The sequence below is a fragment of the Balaenoptera acutorostrata genome, chromosome 4, assembly GCF_949987535.1.
Source record: "Balaenoptera acutorostrata chromosome 4, mBalAcu1.1, whole genome shotgun sequence".
In the NCBI taxonomy this organism is placed as follows: domain Eukaryota; kingdom Metazoa; phylum Chordata; class Mammalia; order Artiodactyla; family Balaenopteridae; genus Balaenoptera; species Balaenoptera acutorostrata.
The window spans coordinates 82,982,630-82,998,421 of NC_080067.1; the positions used below are offsets into that span (position 1 = coordinate 82,982,630).

At 44.4% G+C, this 15,792-nt stretch overlaps 2 protein-coding genes across 4 annotated transcripts in view; one reads left to right on the forward strand and one right to left on the reverse strand.

Moving 5' to 3' along the window:
* Window positions 1–3,610: 3,610 nt before the first annotated feature.
* On the reverse strand, window positions 3,611–12,263 carry DTX3L (deltex E3 ubiquitin ligase 3L). The gene is made up of 5 exons (XM_007175619.2): window positions 12,062–12,263; window positions 10,996–11,201; window positions 7,210–8,745; window positions 6,571–6,788; window positions 3,611–5,728 (listed from the first exon to the last, which is right to left on the reverse strand). The coding sequence occupies exons 1-5, from the start codon at window positions 12,261–12,263 to the stop codon at window positions 5,659–5,661; spliced, it is 2,232 nt and encodes a 743-aa protein (XP_007175681.2). The 3' UTR covers window positions 3,611–5,658.
* Window positions 12,264–12,333: 70 nt separating this feature from the next.
* The window catches only part of PARP9 (poly(ADP-ribose) polymerase family member 9), a 31,433-nt gene continuing 27,974 nt past the window's right edge, over window positions 12,334–15,792 (forward strand). For 2 of the 3 annotated variants that reach the window (XM_007175620.2, XM_007175621.2), the window contains exon 1: window positions 12,334–12,437. The gene's annotated coding sequence lies outside the window, so the exon portion shown is untranslated. The remainder of the gene's footprint in view (window positions 12,438–15,792) is intronic. The other variant, XM_057545794.1, reaches the window with a different exon arrangement.

Consider the following 15,792-nt stretch of genomic DNA (forward strand, 5'->3'; position numbering starts at 1 on the left):
GGCCCAACCTCACATCTACTGGGTCAGAAGCTCTGGGGGTGGGTCTTAGCAATCTGTGTTTTGCTGTGCCCTCCAGGTGATCTGACACAAGATCAAGTTTGAGAAGCACTGCTCTAGGCATCAGGGAGTCACTAAAGGCACTTCATCAGAGGAGTGATGCAATCGGAGCTGTTTTTTCAAAAGATAGTTTGAGGTGGGAGGAAGAAGGGGGAAGGGGACAGAGTCTTTAGGGGTAGTCCAGTGATTCTGGTGAGGGAACAAGGAAGATGCCAACTGGGCAGTGAGCTTTGAAATGAGGGAGAGGCAGGACTGGTGACAATAGATTTGTGGGATATGGGTGTGGACAAAGAATGTCACCTGCCATTTCAGTGAAGAAAGGATGTTTTGGCTCTGAAGCCATCAACCACTGCAGCTGTCTTCCCCCACCCCTGACCCCCACAGTGCACCCCAAGGGGAATTCAGGATGGAGAAAAACAGGATACTGGCCCTAGGTAGTGAAGATCCATAGTTTAGTGCTTTTCTATGTATGTGGATTATTGAAATTATTCCTTTGATATGCATCTTAACTTGCAAAGCAGTGGCACAGGGTGGGGTGAGGGGTGAGAACCCATGGTATTGCATAGCATTTCATCTTAGTTTGCCTCACTTCCCTGTTTGTTCTCACCTTCACTGACCTGATGTGCACCTCCCCAACAAATTGTTAGCCTCTTACTCTTTGCCTAAGGCTCTGTGTTTTAGAGGCTGCAAGTCCCAATTAATAGAAAAGGAAATAGTGCCCAACTCCCATATGGAAATCAAGGCAAAAACAGTACTAAACCAAAACGTAAGTGTAAGGAAGTCCAACAAAAGTTTGGTTTTTCTCCTAATGCCTGCTTTGATGCTATCTGTGATGTTGTGATTCATAATAAGAATATATGTTTGGTCTTCATCCCCATTTCTGGCACTGAGCTCCTAAAACCCTTGAAATTTCCGCAGTGCTGAGAGTGAAAAGGGTGTCTTTTGTTATGTTAATGAGGTGACTTTTGGGAAGCACCTAAGGTTGGGGGCTGGTTGCCAGAGAAACCAACCCTGATTAGAGGGTTGGAACTTTCAGTCCAGGGAGAGGAGAAGGACTGGAGATTGAGTCCAATCACCAATGACCAACGACTTAATCAGTCATGTCTATGTTTTTAAGCCTACATAAAAATCCAAAAGGACGGGGTTTGAAGAGCTTCTGGGGTTCAATTCACTTGGAGATTTGGGGAGAGTGGCTGTTGTCCAACTGAAGTTCATGTGCCAGATGCACACTGAGGCCAAACAAACTGAAATGTTGGAGTTTGGAATGGAGAAAGGTTTATTGCAGGGCCAAGAAAGGAGAATGGACAGCTCATGCTTAAAAGACCCGAATTCCCTGATGGTTTTTGGGGAAGAGTTTTTATAGGCAAAATTGGGTTGGGGAGAGAGCTGCAGGGTGTGTGACCTCCCTCTGATGGTTTGGTGGGGAGGTAACTGGGTGGTGTTCCTGGAATCTCAATCATCAGCTGTCTGGTTCCAACCAGTCTGAAGTCCACATGCTTGTTTTCAGCCTGAAGTTACCATCCTCCACCTGGGTGGGGACCTTAGTTCCTGTAGAAGAACTCAGAGATGATAAAAGAAATTTTCACATGTTGATGTAAAGGGAAGTCATTCTGGCTTATACATGAGTTAACTTGAATTTTATGCTAACTAGAATAGCCAGTTTGTGGCCTATCAAACATACATTGTACATCTGCTTTAATTATTAAAGAAGAGGGTGCATTGACCAGAAGTAAAGAATGCCCATGTTAAAAATAAAGATTAAATGCCTCCCTTCCTGGGATGCCAATGCTGGTACTCCTTTGATGATGAGAATACCTTCCCAGGTGCCAAAGCCATACTACTTGCTGTGTACGTCCTGATCTGTTTTTTGGATTTTTTTGGTTTTGTTTTTGAAACCTTGAAGGAATGTATCCCTGACTTGTCTGATGTTCTTTGTTCTGACAAGACATAAAACTGTGCTGAAAACCATGCTTCTCCAGAGCAGGTCTCAGAGTTATCTGAGAGGCTGTCTTCTGGGCTATAGTCCTCAGTTTGGCTCAGATAAAACTCTTTTCTATTCCTATTATAAATTGTTTACTGATTATTTTTGTGGACAGAGATATGTATCAGATTGTTATGTATGTCCCTTGAGGAGGAACCAGGAGCCTGCCCATTGCTGCATTATTGCTTCTTGACTGCCTTTCCTTTGTTTCTGCATTCCCTCACTCCTCTAATTAGTAACTGTTTGAATCTGCCCTTTGGAACTCAGGGAAGGTCTAGGAGGCTGAAACCTTTTTCCTACAAACAAGAAATGGGGGGCACGGAAAGGCTTTCGTACCCAGGAGAGCCTCACAGGGTTCTGCTCGGTTTTGTGGAGCACCTGGAAAAGGCATGGAAGCTCCATGCCCTTTCCCCATGTGCATCTCTTCCATACGGCTGTTCCTGAGTTATACCATTTTTTTTTTAATTAATTAATTATTTATTTATTTATGGCTGTGTTGGGTCTTCGTCTCTGCGCGAGGGCTTTCTCTAGTCGTGGCAAGCGGGGGCCACTCTTCATCGCGGTGCGCGGGCCTCTCACTATCGCGGCCTCTCTTGTTGCGGAGCACAGGCTCCAGACGGGCAGGCTCATCAACTGTGGCTCACGGGCCCAGTCGCTCCGTGGCATGTGGGATCTTCCCAGACCAGGGCTCGAACCCATGTCCCCTGCATTGGCAGGCAGATTCTCAACCACTGCGCCACCAGGGAAGCCCCTGAGTTATATCATTTTATAGTAAACCAGTAATCTAGTGAGTAACCTGGTTTCCTGAGTTCTGTGAGCTGCTCTAGCAAATTACTTGAACCCAAGGAGGGGTTCATGGGAACCCCTGATTTTATAGCCATTCGGTCAGAAGCACAGGAACAATCTGGACTTGCAATTGGCACCTGAACTGGAGGGCAGTCTTGTGGGGCTGAGCCCTTACCTCTGGAATCTGGTGCTATCCCCAGGTAGAAAGTGTCAGAATTGAGTTGAACTGTAGGACACTCAGCTGGTGTTGGATTGCTTGGATGTATGGGGGAAAATCCCACACGTTGAAATTGGATGCAGAAACTTACTATCTTTAGGGAGACATCAAATATCTCAATATTATTTGTAATTCTCTCTTTTTCTTTGGAGAAAAAGGTGCCCTAATTTGCTGGGGCCTAGTGAGCCATTTCAGTAATCCAGCACTAATGCTAGAAAGGTGAAACAAAAACTCTTGCAGCAAGGAGGGGCAAGTGTAGTTTGATGGGTTATTATGTATGCTTTCTCTAAAAGGAGAGAAGAGATGAAACCTGCAGTCTACCTTTACCTTTGTAGTAACCTATGTGTTAAGGAGGAAAAATACTAAGAAATGTGATTTTTACAGCTGAACGTGGCAGCAGTGAAGTCAATAGTAAAGTTCTACTGTGATACTGTTTAGCAACAGCTACACACAAAATCAAGCAAAGACGTCTGCCCACATGGTATGTTGTACACTGTATGTATTGTAGGAAACACCCAGAATCTAAACCTAAGGAAAAAGAAAAAAGAAGTGGGAAGGAACGCAATCTGTTCCTAAAATGGATATAACTTTATTTATAGCAGATATCAATGATAATACCTTCCACAGAGCAAAAGCAGTAATCCAAAGGCTCACAAACCACACTATGAAACTTGCGTACACGTTGCAATCAAGGATCCAGCCCTTAGCAGGGACCAAACTTTTGCTTTTTTGAAGCAAATTTAGCTAAAATACCCATAGATACAAAACAATCATAACTCTAAGACTTTAATGAATCACCAAAAACTAAATGTCTAATCTGATTTTTTAAAAAAAGACATATCATTTACCTTAAACTTCCTCAACTCTCCGGACAAAGAAAAAGATTCTGGTTTTTCAAGTTCTTCAAACAGGAATTCCTCAGAGGAAATCTGCCTTGAGCACTGGGCAGGAATCCATTTCTGAGAGAAGCTCAGAATAATGGGAACACCTCAGCTTCCTCCATGGAGGAAAAGACCCCTGTAGGAGACAGTACAGCTCTAGGGCACAGAAGCCTTGGAGCCAGACTAACTCCTTCGAATCCCAGAACTTCTGCTTATTAATTATGTGACCTTTGTCAAGGTACTTATCCTCTCTGTGCATCAGTTTTCTCAGTTATGAAATGGGGATACCAATAGTATCAATCACACAGATATAAAGCTCTTATAAAGGGGACAAAATAAGTATACAATATTAACTATTACTGTCTGACCAAGAAAACTGTGTGTACACGTATCTTTAGGAAAAGAAAATGACATCTCTTTCATCATTTTTGGAGAGAGGCTGGGACATGGATAACGAGATAGTTTGCTGTTAAAACTTTCTTCCGACTTGAGGAACCATTTAAAAGTAAATTTTGACATGTCCGTATTCCTTATGGTAGGCACGACTCTAGTCTTTTCTCTGTCCAGACATTATTATGGAGACATATTTTAAGGGAGAAAGCATGACGTGGTAGGACTTAGCAAAAGGGAGGAAAAGGGTTTTTTCTCATTTTTCTCATGAGAAAATGAGAGTCTGTGGAGATTCCTGTGATTTATCTGTTAAAACTGCAAGTGGGGTACACATAAAAGTACAATAATATCCAGAGGGAAAAATGTTCAGAGATGGGTAGCATTACTAGGGCAGGGGAAGCGCACACCATATGGCAGGTTATAAGAATCAGCAGGGAGCAAGGACAAAGTTAGAGGCCGGTCAGAGTTCAGAGGCCACAAGTTCTGGAGTAAGAAACTCCGTTTCCCAAATAAGTGGTGAGGACTCCAGAGCTGTCTTCCTTACTCCTGCCTCTGCCAAAGATTTAAGGAACATGTTTCTCTGCGGGGTTACTAACAACTTGAGTCAGGCAGCAAACATTTATTAAGCACCAACTGTTCACCAGGCTCTGTGTTGTCAAAAATAACAGCCTTATTCCCTTTATTACCAAGGTTGCTCAGGCTCTGTCCTGGCCACTCCTCTGGCCATGGGGCAGGAAGGGGACCGTAGGTCTCTAATTTTCCATAACCAAAGCCCTCCTCCCACCCGAGCACCCTTCACATTAGGGTTTTACTTTTAGGGTAGGGGTCAAAGAGCAAACAGACAAAACTGAAGGACTACCCGAGAGATGGCAATAAAAGGAGGATCCACTGACAGCTGGTACTTCAGTTGAACAACACAGAAGATGATTTCAGATCCACAGCACTCCTCCCCTCTAGCCTCCACAAGGATGACACAAGAATGAGGCACACTACCTCTGCAGCAAGATTACACAGATCTCCGGGGCTTTTATCTTCCAGAAAATGTAACACTCCAGAAATGACAGACCAGCAGATTCTTACTCTTACACAAAGCACGTCTTTTTTTTTTTTTCTGGCTGTGCAGCCCGGATTTTAGTTCCCCAACCATGGGATCGAACCTGTGCCCCCTGCAGTGGAAGCTCTCGGAGTCCTAACCCCTGCACCACCGGGGAATTCCCCACAAACCACTTCTTGAGATGAAACAATTTTAAAGGTGTTTTTACATAAGGATTTAGATTAGAATTTACTCTGCTTCTTCAACTGTGCCTTTTGCAAGCTTGGCTCAACTTTTCCTTCCAATACTCTTCTTACTCAATTCCTTTATCTTTCAGCTCCTGTTTGACTCGTTTCAGATAGTCAGGATCAGGGTAGCCATACCTGCAGAAGAAAAAGGCCCTTAGCTTCATCACAGATGGTTTTAAAGAATCTGTACAGTAGGTCCCTGGCATTAACATTCAGTGTTGCAAATATTCACAAGCAATCCTGAAGGCTGATTTGTAAGTGTGCTGATGTGAGTCATTTCGCTAGTGAGTAGGCCTAGCTGTCTGCCCAGGATCTGCCTTCCAACAAGACTTCAATTTTCAGCTCATGGTTAGCAATGACTCTTATAAAGTTATAATATACTATATTTTTATGGAGGGTAATCATTTTGCTACAGGAAGATTTTCAAATTTGGGAAATTAAGTCTTAAGATGTATTCCTTTTTGAATATTAAGGGTCTGAGGTATTCTATCTGAATTTCATAAAGAGCAATTGGATTGCCCATAATACAACTTCCATCTCCATTAAGTAAGACTTTTTCTAGAGTTCTGTTAGCCAAGTGAATTTAGGATCTCTATGGACTCATGGGAGGGGAGGGTAGAAGAAAGGGTGATCTTAAAAGAAGACGAAGTAAATAACATTCGTAGGATCTACCCTTCAAATAGACATGAAACCCCAAATTAAATCACCTTAGATTCCATTCATCTTGGAGTCTGAAGATCTGCTGCCCATTGATGCAAAATTTTTTAACTGTATGACACTTTGTGGTTGGGAGGGTAGAAGGTCATAGGAACCAATCTTTCTATCTTTGAGATGATCACCCCAAATGAGCATCTGTCAAAATACTGCATCCAATCCCACTGCTAGAAACTGTCTCCTTACAGTCACATCCTCAAATCACCATGTTTTACGACCTCTAAATTCTGTTTAGCAGCCATTCTGTTTCAAAAGCTTCTCACCTTTCTGGTCCCCCAAACCTGGACGTTTTGTGGTGGATATCATTCCACGTAACGACATCTGAGACTCCTAATGCTCGAGAGTCTCCCACTGTGAAAATCAGTTTTTGGTCAAAGGCCCTACGAAGCAGATGCAAAACCTCATTTCCTTCCTTGTTATCAGGCAAGTATGCAGTTCGACATATTCCAGAAAATCTCTCTCCTGGGTTTGGGTGCTCTTTCTATATGAAGGCAAGAAAATGTCACATGAAAACATTGTGTCAGAATTTTACTATATGTGTAGATGTGTTCATATGCATATAGAGCAAACAAAAATCAACAAAAGTATTCAAGGTTTGCTCACGTTCCCCATATAATTCATATTTCTCCTCTTTCCCCAACTTCATGCTGGGAACACTATCCACCTTCCTGACTTCCCCCACTCCAGCGCACAATCACCACCCACCCTTTCTCTGCCTTAATAGACACAAAAGATACCTAAATTATACGTAAACATTGTTAGCTGTATCAGCATTTAAAATCCTTGCATATGACCATGGAGATAACTACCTGGGAAATCCACTGTCTAATTGGTAACAGTCCCTGTTGCTCTGGTAATCCCAGCATACTGGAAAGAAACCCATGGACCTCAGAAACACTTACTGTTTGTATGCCGTCTTCAATACTGTAAGTAATCACAATGGTGCCACAGGATTCATAACCTGGAAGTGAGTCTCTTTTGAAAACGACATGCATGTTTCCATCTGGCTGATTCCCTTTCTGGACACCATAGGAAGTCTGGCACAAAGGACAGACTGGCTTATATGACAAGGCTTTGTTGATACAAGGGCTGCAGAAATCATGCTTGCACTTTGAGAGCACTTTTCTGTTGCTAATGGTGTTCAAACAGATGGTACATATGTCCTTTTCCTTGTCCACTTCTGACACCTCAGAATTGGCAGAGCGCTGCAATGTTGGTGAAGCTGTTTTTGAATCATTACTATCAGTGTCCGTGGGTGTTTCATTCCATTTCTCTCTAGCTAATGGAGACATTCCCCCTCTGTTTAAGACATACTGTTTTGCCTTTGTAAGGTGATTTGGCAACCCAATCAAAGTCATTGACTCTTGATTTAGCACAAAGTCTATATCTGGATGCCTTTTTCGAAAGTCATCAGAGAACTTGGTCCCATGTAAGTGCTTTGTCTCCTTGCCCAAAAGTTTCAGCAAAAGAACTTCTCTCACAATCTGACATGAGACATGTTGATAGGCATCGATGAAACTTGAATAAGCATGCACAGATAGATCTAACTCCTTGGTTTTAGGTTCAAATAGAATGCAGATTTTCTGACTTGTTCTCAAAACCTTACTTTGAGTGTCATACTTTTTTTCTATCTGTGATATCTCCTGGAGTAACTCTGCTTCTAAAAGCTTATAGTGAGCAGTGTCAACCTCAATTCCATTCATCATGTGCTTGGGAGTCACTATTTTCACAGTCGCCTTGGGAAGACTTTCAGAGATTTGTGAGGCAAGAAAATGTTTGGCAGCTGAAATGTCATCTGCGGTCCCAAGGAGAGTTAATTCTCCTCCCTTCTCCTTTATGAGGAGCTTTGTAAACTGGTGATTTAATTCCTGTTTGATTTTGTGTGCCTGCTCACTGTCTGCCAGAGCAACGCATTCCTGCTTCAGCGTCTCCACACTCTTCTGAAATGCTCTGACAAAAGACTCGCGAGCTGCTTCGAGGTTACCTGATTGACTTGAGGTGAAGTCTAAATAGACCATATTCAGAGAACTCTTCAGAGTTTTTATTTTTGTACCAAATCTTTTCTCTATTGAGTATATTTTACCAGGGCAGGTGTATGTGAAGTATTCAAAGAGAGCCAAGGGAACTTCAAAACGGTTGTTTTTTTCTTCCGACCTGGTTTTTGGTTCAGAGGGAGAAACACCGCTGTTCCCGTCCTGCTGATCGAGTGGCTCCCTCTCTGTTGTCAAAGGGGAAGATTCTCGTTTCTGCTCCTTTTCCAGGAGGTGTTCACTCAAGAAGCCATGTATTTTTTCAATATCTCTGAAGTCACCGCGCACTTTCTCAATTCCTTCATGGCCCTTCACTCGTTCGACATTGGGGCAGAGAATGGCGATGTGTTCCCTCTGCTCTTCAGAGAACAGGTGACAGTTCAGGTCAGCCGTGACAGTAAGAAAGATCTGAAATTTTAAAAGGGAACAAATAAAATCTATTAGACATCCAGGTCTACGTTCCTCTCAGGAGAATGTCTAGAGACTAGAGAAATAACCGCCGTGACTTCTTTCAAATCCTTTTTGCAAAGCATGCAATGAATGTACTACAACCCAGAGGCACCCAGCCCTGTCTGTACATTAGAATGGCCTGGGGAGAAAAAAAAAAACACAAAAAAAACCAAGGCCCAAGCACATCTCCAGAGATTCTGATGTAAATGTAGAGCCTGGGCACTAACATTTTTAAAAGTTCCATGGGGCTTCCCTGGTGGCGCAGTGGGTAAGAATCCGCCTGCCAATGCAGGGGACACGGGTTTGAGCCCTGGTCCGGGAAGATCCCACATGCCACGGAGCAACTAAGCCCGTGTGCCACAACTACTAAGCCTGCGCTCTAGAGCCTGCAAGCCACAGCTACTGAGCCCACGTGCCACAGCTACTGAAGCCTGCGCGTCTAGAGCCTGTGCTCCGCAACAGAGAAGCCACCGCAATGAGAAGCCCACACACCGCAATGAAGAGTAGCCCCCGCTCGCCGCAACTAGAGAAAGCCCACGTGCAGCATCGAAGACCCAATGCAGCCATAAATAAATAAATAAATTTATTAAATAAAAAAAAACTTCCATGGACAGGAAGTCTGGATTCTAGAGCTGCCACTATTGCTTTGACCTTGGGGAGTAGGGCAGAGGGAAGGCACTTCGTTCGACTTTCTGGGTAAACTGCTATGTTTCTCACTGAAGAGTGTGAGCCTGGGAGGGAGCCATAAATCTGAGGGTGATGTTTTTTCCTATTATTGTTTTTTCTCTTCTGCCCTCATCCTTCTTTCTTTTTTTCTCTTTTTAAAAAACAAAACAAAACTAACCCCCTAACTGCATGCAGTGTTGCTGGGCCCTCTAAACCCTGGCCTTTAGAAGCTCAAGTATAAGACAAACAGCAGATTAGGCGAAAAAGGACAGAGGCAAATTGAATGTAATATAAAAGCAAGATTCCTAATGTTTTGTTCTCCCTCGAGGTCTTTGCACAAGCTATTTCCTCTGCATATAACATCCTTCCTCTAGATCTTCAAAATGTTTCCTGAATCCAGCCACTTCTCACACCTCCATCAGGACCACCCAGAGTCCAAGCCATTGTCATCTTGCACCTGGCTCACTGCAACCCCTCCTAACTGGACTCTGACCTTCCACTTCAGCCTCTTCCTAGGTTCTGTTCTCCACACAGCAGCCAGAGTGATCCTGCAGAAGTGTGAACCAGATCACTCTATTCCCTTGCTTAAAACCATCTAAGGAATCTCTTAACATTTAAGTTAAAATCCAAAGTCCTAACCTTTATCCCTCAAAGACCTGACTTCTAGGTACCTCTCCAAGTTCCTCTCTCACTCTCTCTCTTGCTCTCTGCCCTCCAGCCATGCTGGTCTCCCTCTTTGAAGCTCTTGGGCTCAGGATGTGAGCTCCTGTCTGGATGTGTGTGGGGAGGGGGGGAGGGGGGGTGTCAGCTTTACACTTGTTTTTTTCCCTCTGCCTAGAACCTTCTTCCCCTAGAAATCCACTTAGCTAGCTCCCTTACTTCATTTGTGTCTCTACTCAGAGGTCACCTCATTTGAGAGGTTTTTCCTGATATCCTATTTAAAATAGTAGTCCTGTTACTATCATTTATCCTGCTTTATTCTTCTTCCTAGCAGATATTTATCACTGGCAGATATTTTATTCCGTATCTATATGTTTAGTATTATTGTCTGGTTCCCTCACTAGAATGTAAGGTCCCTGAGGGCAGGGTCTGCTGTGTTCCTGGCTGATCTTCAGCTCCTGTGACAGTGCCTGGCACACAGCAGGCAGTTGATACTGATTTGTCGAATGACTCTGCATGGCTGGCCCCTGCTCATCATTCAAGTCTCAGGCCAAATGTCACCTCCTCAGAGACTCTGACTTCTGGTCAGAAATAACACAGATTCCTTCTCCTTCCTTGCCCTGGCCCTGTCACTCTCTAAGGCAAAACCCCATTATATTTTCTCCTTAGCACGTATCACTCTCTGAAATGGTTTTATTTATTTTGTTTTCTTGCTTATTATCTTTCTATGTACCTCTCCATCCCCAGCAGGGACCTGTCTGTTGTGTTCACCTCTGTGTCCCAATGTCTACAACAGTGCCAGGCTCATAATAAATCCTCAGCAAATGGTCCTTGGACTGGAGAGGAAGTTGCAGGAACATACCTAGCTCCTTCAATACTCACCTTCTGGACACAGGAATCCACAATGCTAGAAATGTCCTTTTCATTTGGATGCTTCTCACCAGGCCTCGCCCCTTTTCGTGACTGTGTCAAAGAAGACATCCTGGTGTTCTTCTCTACTGCATTTTCATTGGGTTCCAGGAAAACAGTCACAGGTTTGTCGGCAACCACAATTTGGTGCTTTCCTTTCTTCAACACTCCCTCCTTACCTTCAGTGGAGACATTAAATATATACATACACATAGAAATGGGAGCAATTTCAAATAATCCTCTTACTCATGCATCTGTACCTTGCCCCAGCACCCTCCCAGGAAGGGCAGCTCCCTGCGTCCTGGAATGGTGGGTTGGTGATAAGGTGAGGGAGCTATTCCAAACTCTAAAGTAGGCAGCTGAAGTTCTACTGTAGAAAGGAAAGCTTAATGATAATGGAATATCGTCCACTCATTAACAGTTTCAGGAAAGTCATGTTCCTGAAACTGTTGCCAGTTCCCCATTTCAATGACACTCATTATGAGTTAAGTGAAAACAGCAGGAATCAGAAGTGTAGACTCAGTTTTACAGCTACTATGTGTTTACTGACATCCAGAGGAAAAGGCTGGGAGGAAATATAGCAAAATGTTCACATTGTTTCTCTCCAGGTGGTTTTCTTCTTTATTCTTTTCTCCCTTTTCCATAGTGAGCATATATAACTTTTCGAATTCTCAAAAACAAATCAGTGGAATAATTATATAAAACATAAAAGTGAAATTCCTAAGTGACAAGGGCTGACAGGCGTCTGGGGGTGGCAAGCGTGTTCTGAGAGCTGAGAAATAGGAGTCACGGCGTGGAGACTGCGAAGTATCAACTTTCAGGCGCAGTCGGCCCAGGTCAGAGACTGGGGACTTGTGAGCACTGTCCTCCTCTCTGGGGCTGCGCCTCTTGCCAGCAGGACCCCCAGGTTCCTGTCCCCCACCAGACTTTCTCCCGCCCTCTCTCCTAGGTCAGCTTGAACTGGGTCTGCATGGAGCCCCCCACCCCTCCCCTCTTCCCAGGGACGGTGGTTGCCCCCCAGCCCGGGCCCGCAGCTCACTCGCCCTTTGCACGAACTGCACCCGGAAGGTGTCCGAGTTGGGGTCGTTGCGGTCCAGGGCCTGCACGGTGCACTCCCCGCCGCCCGACTCCCGGCTCTGGAAGTACTTTTCCAGCTTCCATGTAAGGCGGGTGCCGGGATGCGACACCCGCACGAGCAGCGGGGACGGCGGGCAGAGGTTCGAAGCCATGGCTCTCCGCATGGGGATGGCGCCGCGACTCGCGACGCCGCTGTGCCGGGCCCGGGCAGGGGTGCGTCCGGCCCCGCCGCCCTGGAGCGCAAAGTTTCAGTTTCGCTTTTCCGGAGATCACTCTCGGTTCCCGGCAGAGCCGCACCCGCTCCTCTCTTCGCTGCCCTCCCTGCCGCGGACTGCCGGGTGAGTAGGTCCTGTCCACTGTTCCCGGGGCGGTGGGGCGCCGAGGCGCCCGGGTCTCCTCTCCTGCGGACTCGGGCAGGGGAGAAGCGGTCGAGAGACGCGCCCAGGGCCAAGCCTCCCCTGGTGAGGATGGAGGCTGGGCAGATGCTCAAGTCAAAGAAAGTTTCTCCTGAGTTTGTGATTCCTTTTTTTTTTTTTTCCTTTTAACTCTTACTGTTGTTACTATTATTTGCAGCTGAAATGTAATTCACATTCTGAATTCAGGTTAAACTTACCTACACTTTTTTAAAATTTGAATTTGTTCACCTGCGTTGTGACACAGCACATGTTACCTTCTCTAACGCTATGCTTTAGACTGGCTCTTGGGGCTTTTCTGCTCTCATTTCTCGATTTGGCCAACAATACTGAACTCCATGCTGTGCCCTGTGTACTAGGGAATAAAGGTGAAAGGGGAGGCACCTGACCTCACCTGCTGGTAGGGTGAGGTAGACTTGTGACTAAAGAAGCAAAATCTCTTGAAGGCCTCGAGAGGAAGTTTGAACAAGAATCTTAAAAGAGAGGAGAGGGAGGGATGGGGAGCATCAAAGGCACAGAGACCACTGTATCTGAAGCACAGAGGGGACACTGAGGCCTTGGGAAGCTGTGATGAGTAAGGGAGATGACAGAGGAAGGGTCTAGATCAGTGCTGTCCAATAGAAATATAATGTGAGCTACATATTAATTTTTTTTAGTAGCTATAATTTTTAAAGTACAAACAGGTGAAATTAATTTTAATTTTATGTTATTTAGCTCACTATAGCCTAAATTAACCAGTTAGGCATGTAATCAATGTTAAAAACTTATTAATGAGATATTTTGCATTCTTTTTTGTCATCCTGAGTCGTTGCAATCCAGTGTTTATCTCACATTTACGTCACCTTTCAGTTGTGATTAGCCACATTTCAAGTGCTCAAGAGCTACATGTGGCTAATGACCCACACTGGACCGCACAGTTCTAGACGGTGAAAAGTCTTCAAGATCGTAACGAGATATGGAAGGCTCGTAGGCAGGGCAAGCAGGAGAGTGACATGTCAGATGTGCATTTTAGAAAGTTGGTGTTGACAATCATGTGAAGGACACATTTCCATGCAGGGATGAATGGAGGTGGAGAGGCCAGAGGTAAGATTTTTTTGCACGTGACTGGTAAGACTGGAAATGGGTGAGTCTTTATGAAGAGCAATTTGCCAGTGCTATCAGAATTATGACTGCATATACATCCCTATTCTGCAGTTCCACTTCTAGGAATTTGTCCCATTTATTGATTAGCACCTGTGTGTAGTGACCTATGTACTAAGTTGTTCTTTACAGCCTTTTTTATAATAGTAAAAGATTAGAAACTCCTTGTGTCCATAAAAGGGGGTACTAGCAGTTGAATAACTTATAGTGCATCTATGCAATGGAATGCAATGAGCAGTAGAAAGAAGGAAGACCCTCTCTATGTGCTAACATGGAAAGATCTCTAGAATACATTAAATGGAAAAGGGAAGATGCAGAACAGTGTGTATAACATGCTACCTTTTGAGCATGGGCACAGGCTCTGAAGAGCACTCTGACCAAGGTGATGTCCCAGAGCTTCCTCCCCATGAGGGCAAAGACCCAGAGGTGAAGGAGAGTTTGGAGAACATCGAGTAGTGCCATTTCGCAGCACTGTAATTCCACCGGAGCATTGGGTATGTAAAGGGGAGGCTGGGAAACTGATATGACAGAGAGACCCTTGAATGCCAGGCTGAAGAGCTTGATCTTTACCATAGGTGATGGAATCTGCTGAAGGTTTTGAGCAGAGAGTGCTTTTCAAATAAATGCCTTCTTTGTGAGGAAAAAAAGATGCTTCTTTTGTGTAAAAATGCTTCTGGAAGGACACAGGAGAAGCTAATAACAGTGATTGCCTCTGGGAAGGGAATTTAGTGAGGGGAGTAGGAGGGAGCCTTTTATACTTTCGAAATTTGAACAATTCAAACAATAAAACATAAAATTAAGTACATTTAAATGTTTGAAAAGAATGTATTGCCATAGCTCAGGCAAGAGGTCCTGAGGCCCTGAAGTGAAGTGGTATCAATGGGCAAGGAGGGTAGGGCTGTATTTGAAAGTGATTTAGGTGGACGGGACCCAGTGATGAGTTGAATATGGGACAGAAGATTCTAGATTTCTGACTTGAGTGGATAAATGGTGTATCATTTACCAAGCTGTGGAATCCAGGAGATAAAGCATGGATTTTGGAGGTGGTTGGGTGAGGGTAGGTAGCAGTGCGGGGAGTGGAGATGAGGAGACTATGGGTCCAGTTTTGCAGAGGCTGTGTTTGAGGGGACTACGGGACGTTCAGGTAGTCTTGAAAAGTGAGGCTTAGGAGAGCCATAGCCTAGAGATACAGATGTGGGAGTCATATTTGCAGCTGGTGAGTTGAAGTCGTGAGAGTGAATGAGATCACCATTTGAGGGTGTACAGAATGAGCTGAGACGTGCCTCTCGACAAAATCCTGGGATAGTTGACTGAGGCTGAATCCAGGGGAAAGGTCTGTAAAGGCAAAGTGAGAGGTAACAAAAGAACCAAGGGAAGATGGTATAGGAGAAGCCAAAAAGCAGAGGTTCAGGAATCAGGGAATGAAATGAAGAATGAAACTATAGAGAGAGGTCAAATAAAGATTAGGACAGAAGAGAGTCCACTGGGGTTAGCCACGTGGAAGACACTGACGAGCAGTTTCAGAGGGGGCTGGGGATGAGCTGGGAGTCAGACTGCAGTGGGCTGAGCAGGCAGATGGACGGAGAGCCAACTCCTTCATGCTGCCCATGAAGAGAAAGGAACATAGTAGGAACCAGTGATGGAAAGCTGGGAAGGCTTTTGTTGCTATTGTTGTTGTTAAAATAAAATAGAAGAGATTGAATGTTTTGGACAATATGCTCCTTGTTTCTAATTTCTTTGGGGTTAAAAGAGTGTCATCCCCCACTGCCAAGTCTATCCCAGAGCCCTTGAAGCTTGGTCTGAACGAGAATATACTCAGAGAAAACCATAATTCAAAAAAACACATGCACCCTATGTTCATATCAACACTATTTACAATAGCCAGGACATGGAAGCAACCTACCATCAACAGAGGAATGAAAAAGAAGATGTGGTACATATATAGAATGGAATATTACTCAGCCATAAAAAGGAACAAAATTGGGTCATTTGTAGAGACATGGATGGATCCAGAGAGTGTCATACAGAGTGAATTAAGTCAGAAAGAGAAAAGCAAATACCGTATAATAAAGCATATATGTGGAATCTAGAAAAATGGTATAGATGATCTTATTTGCAAAGCAGAAATAGAGACATAGAC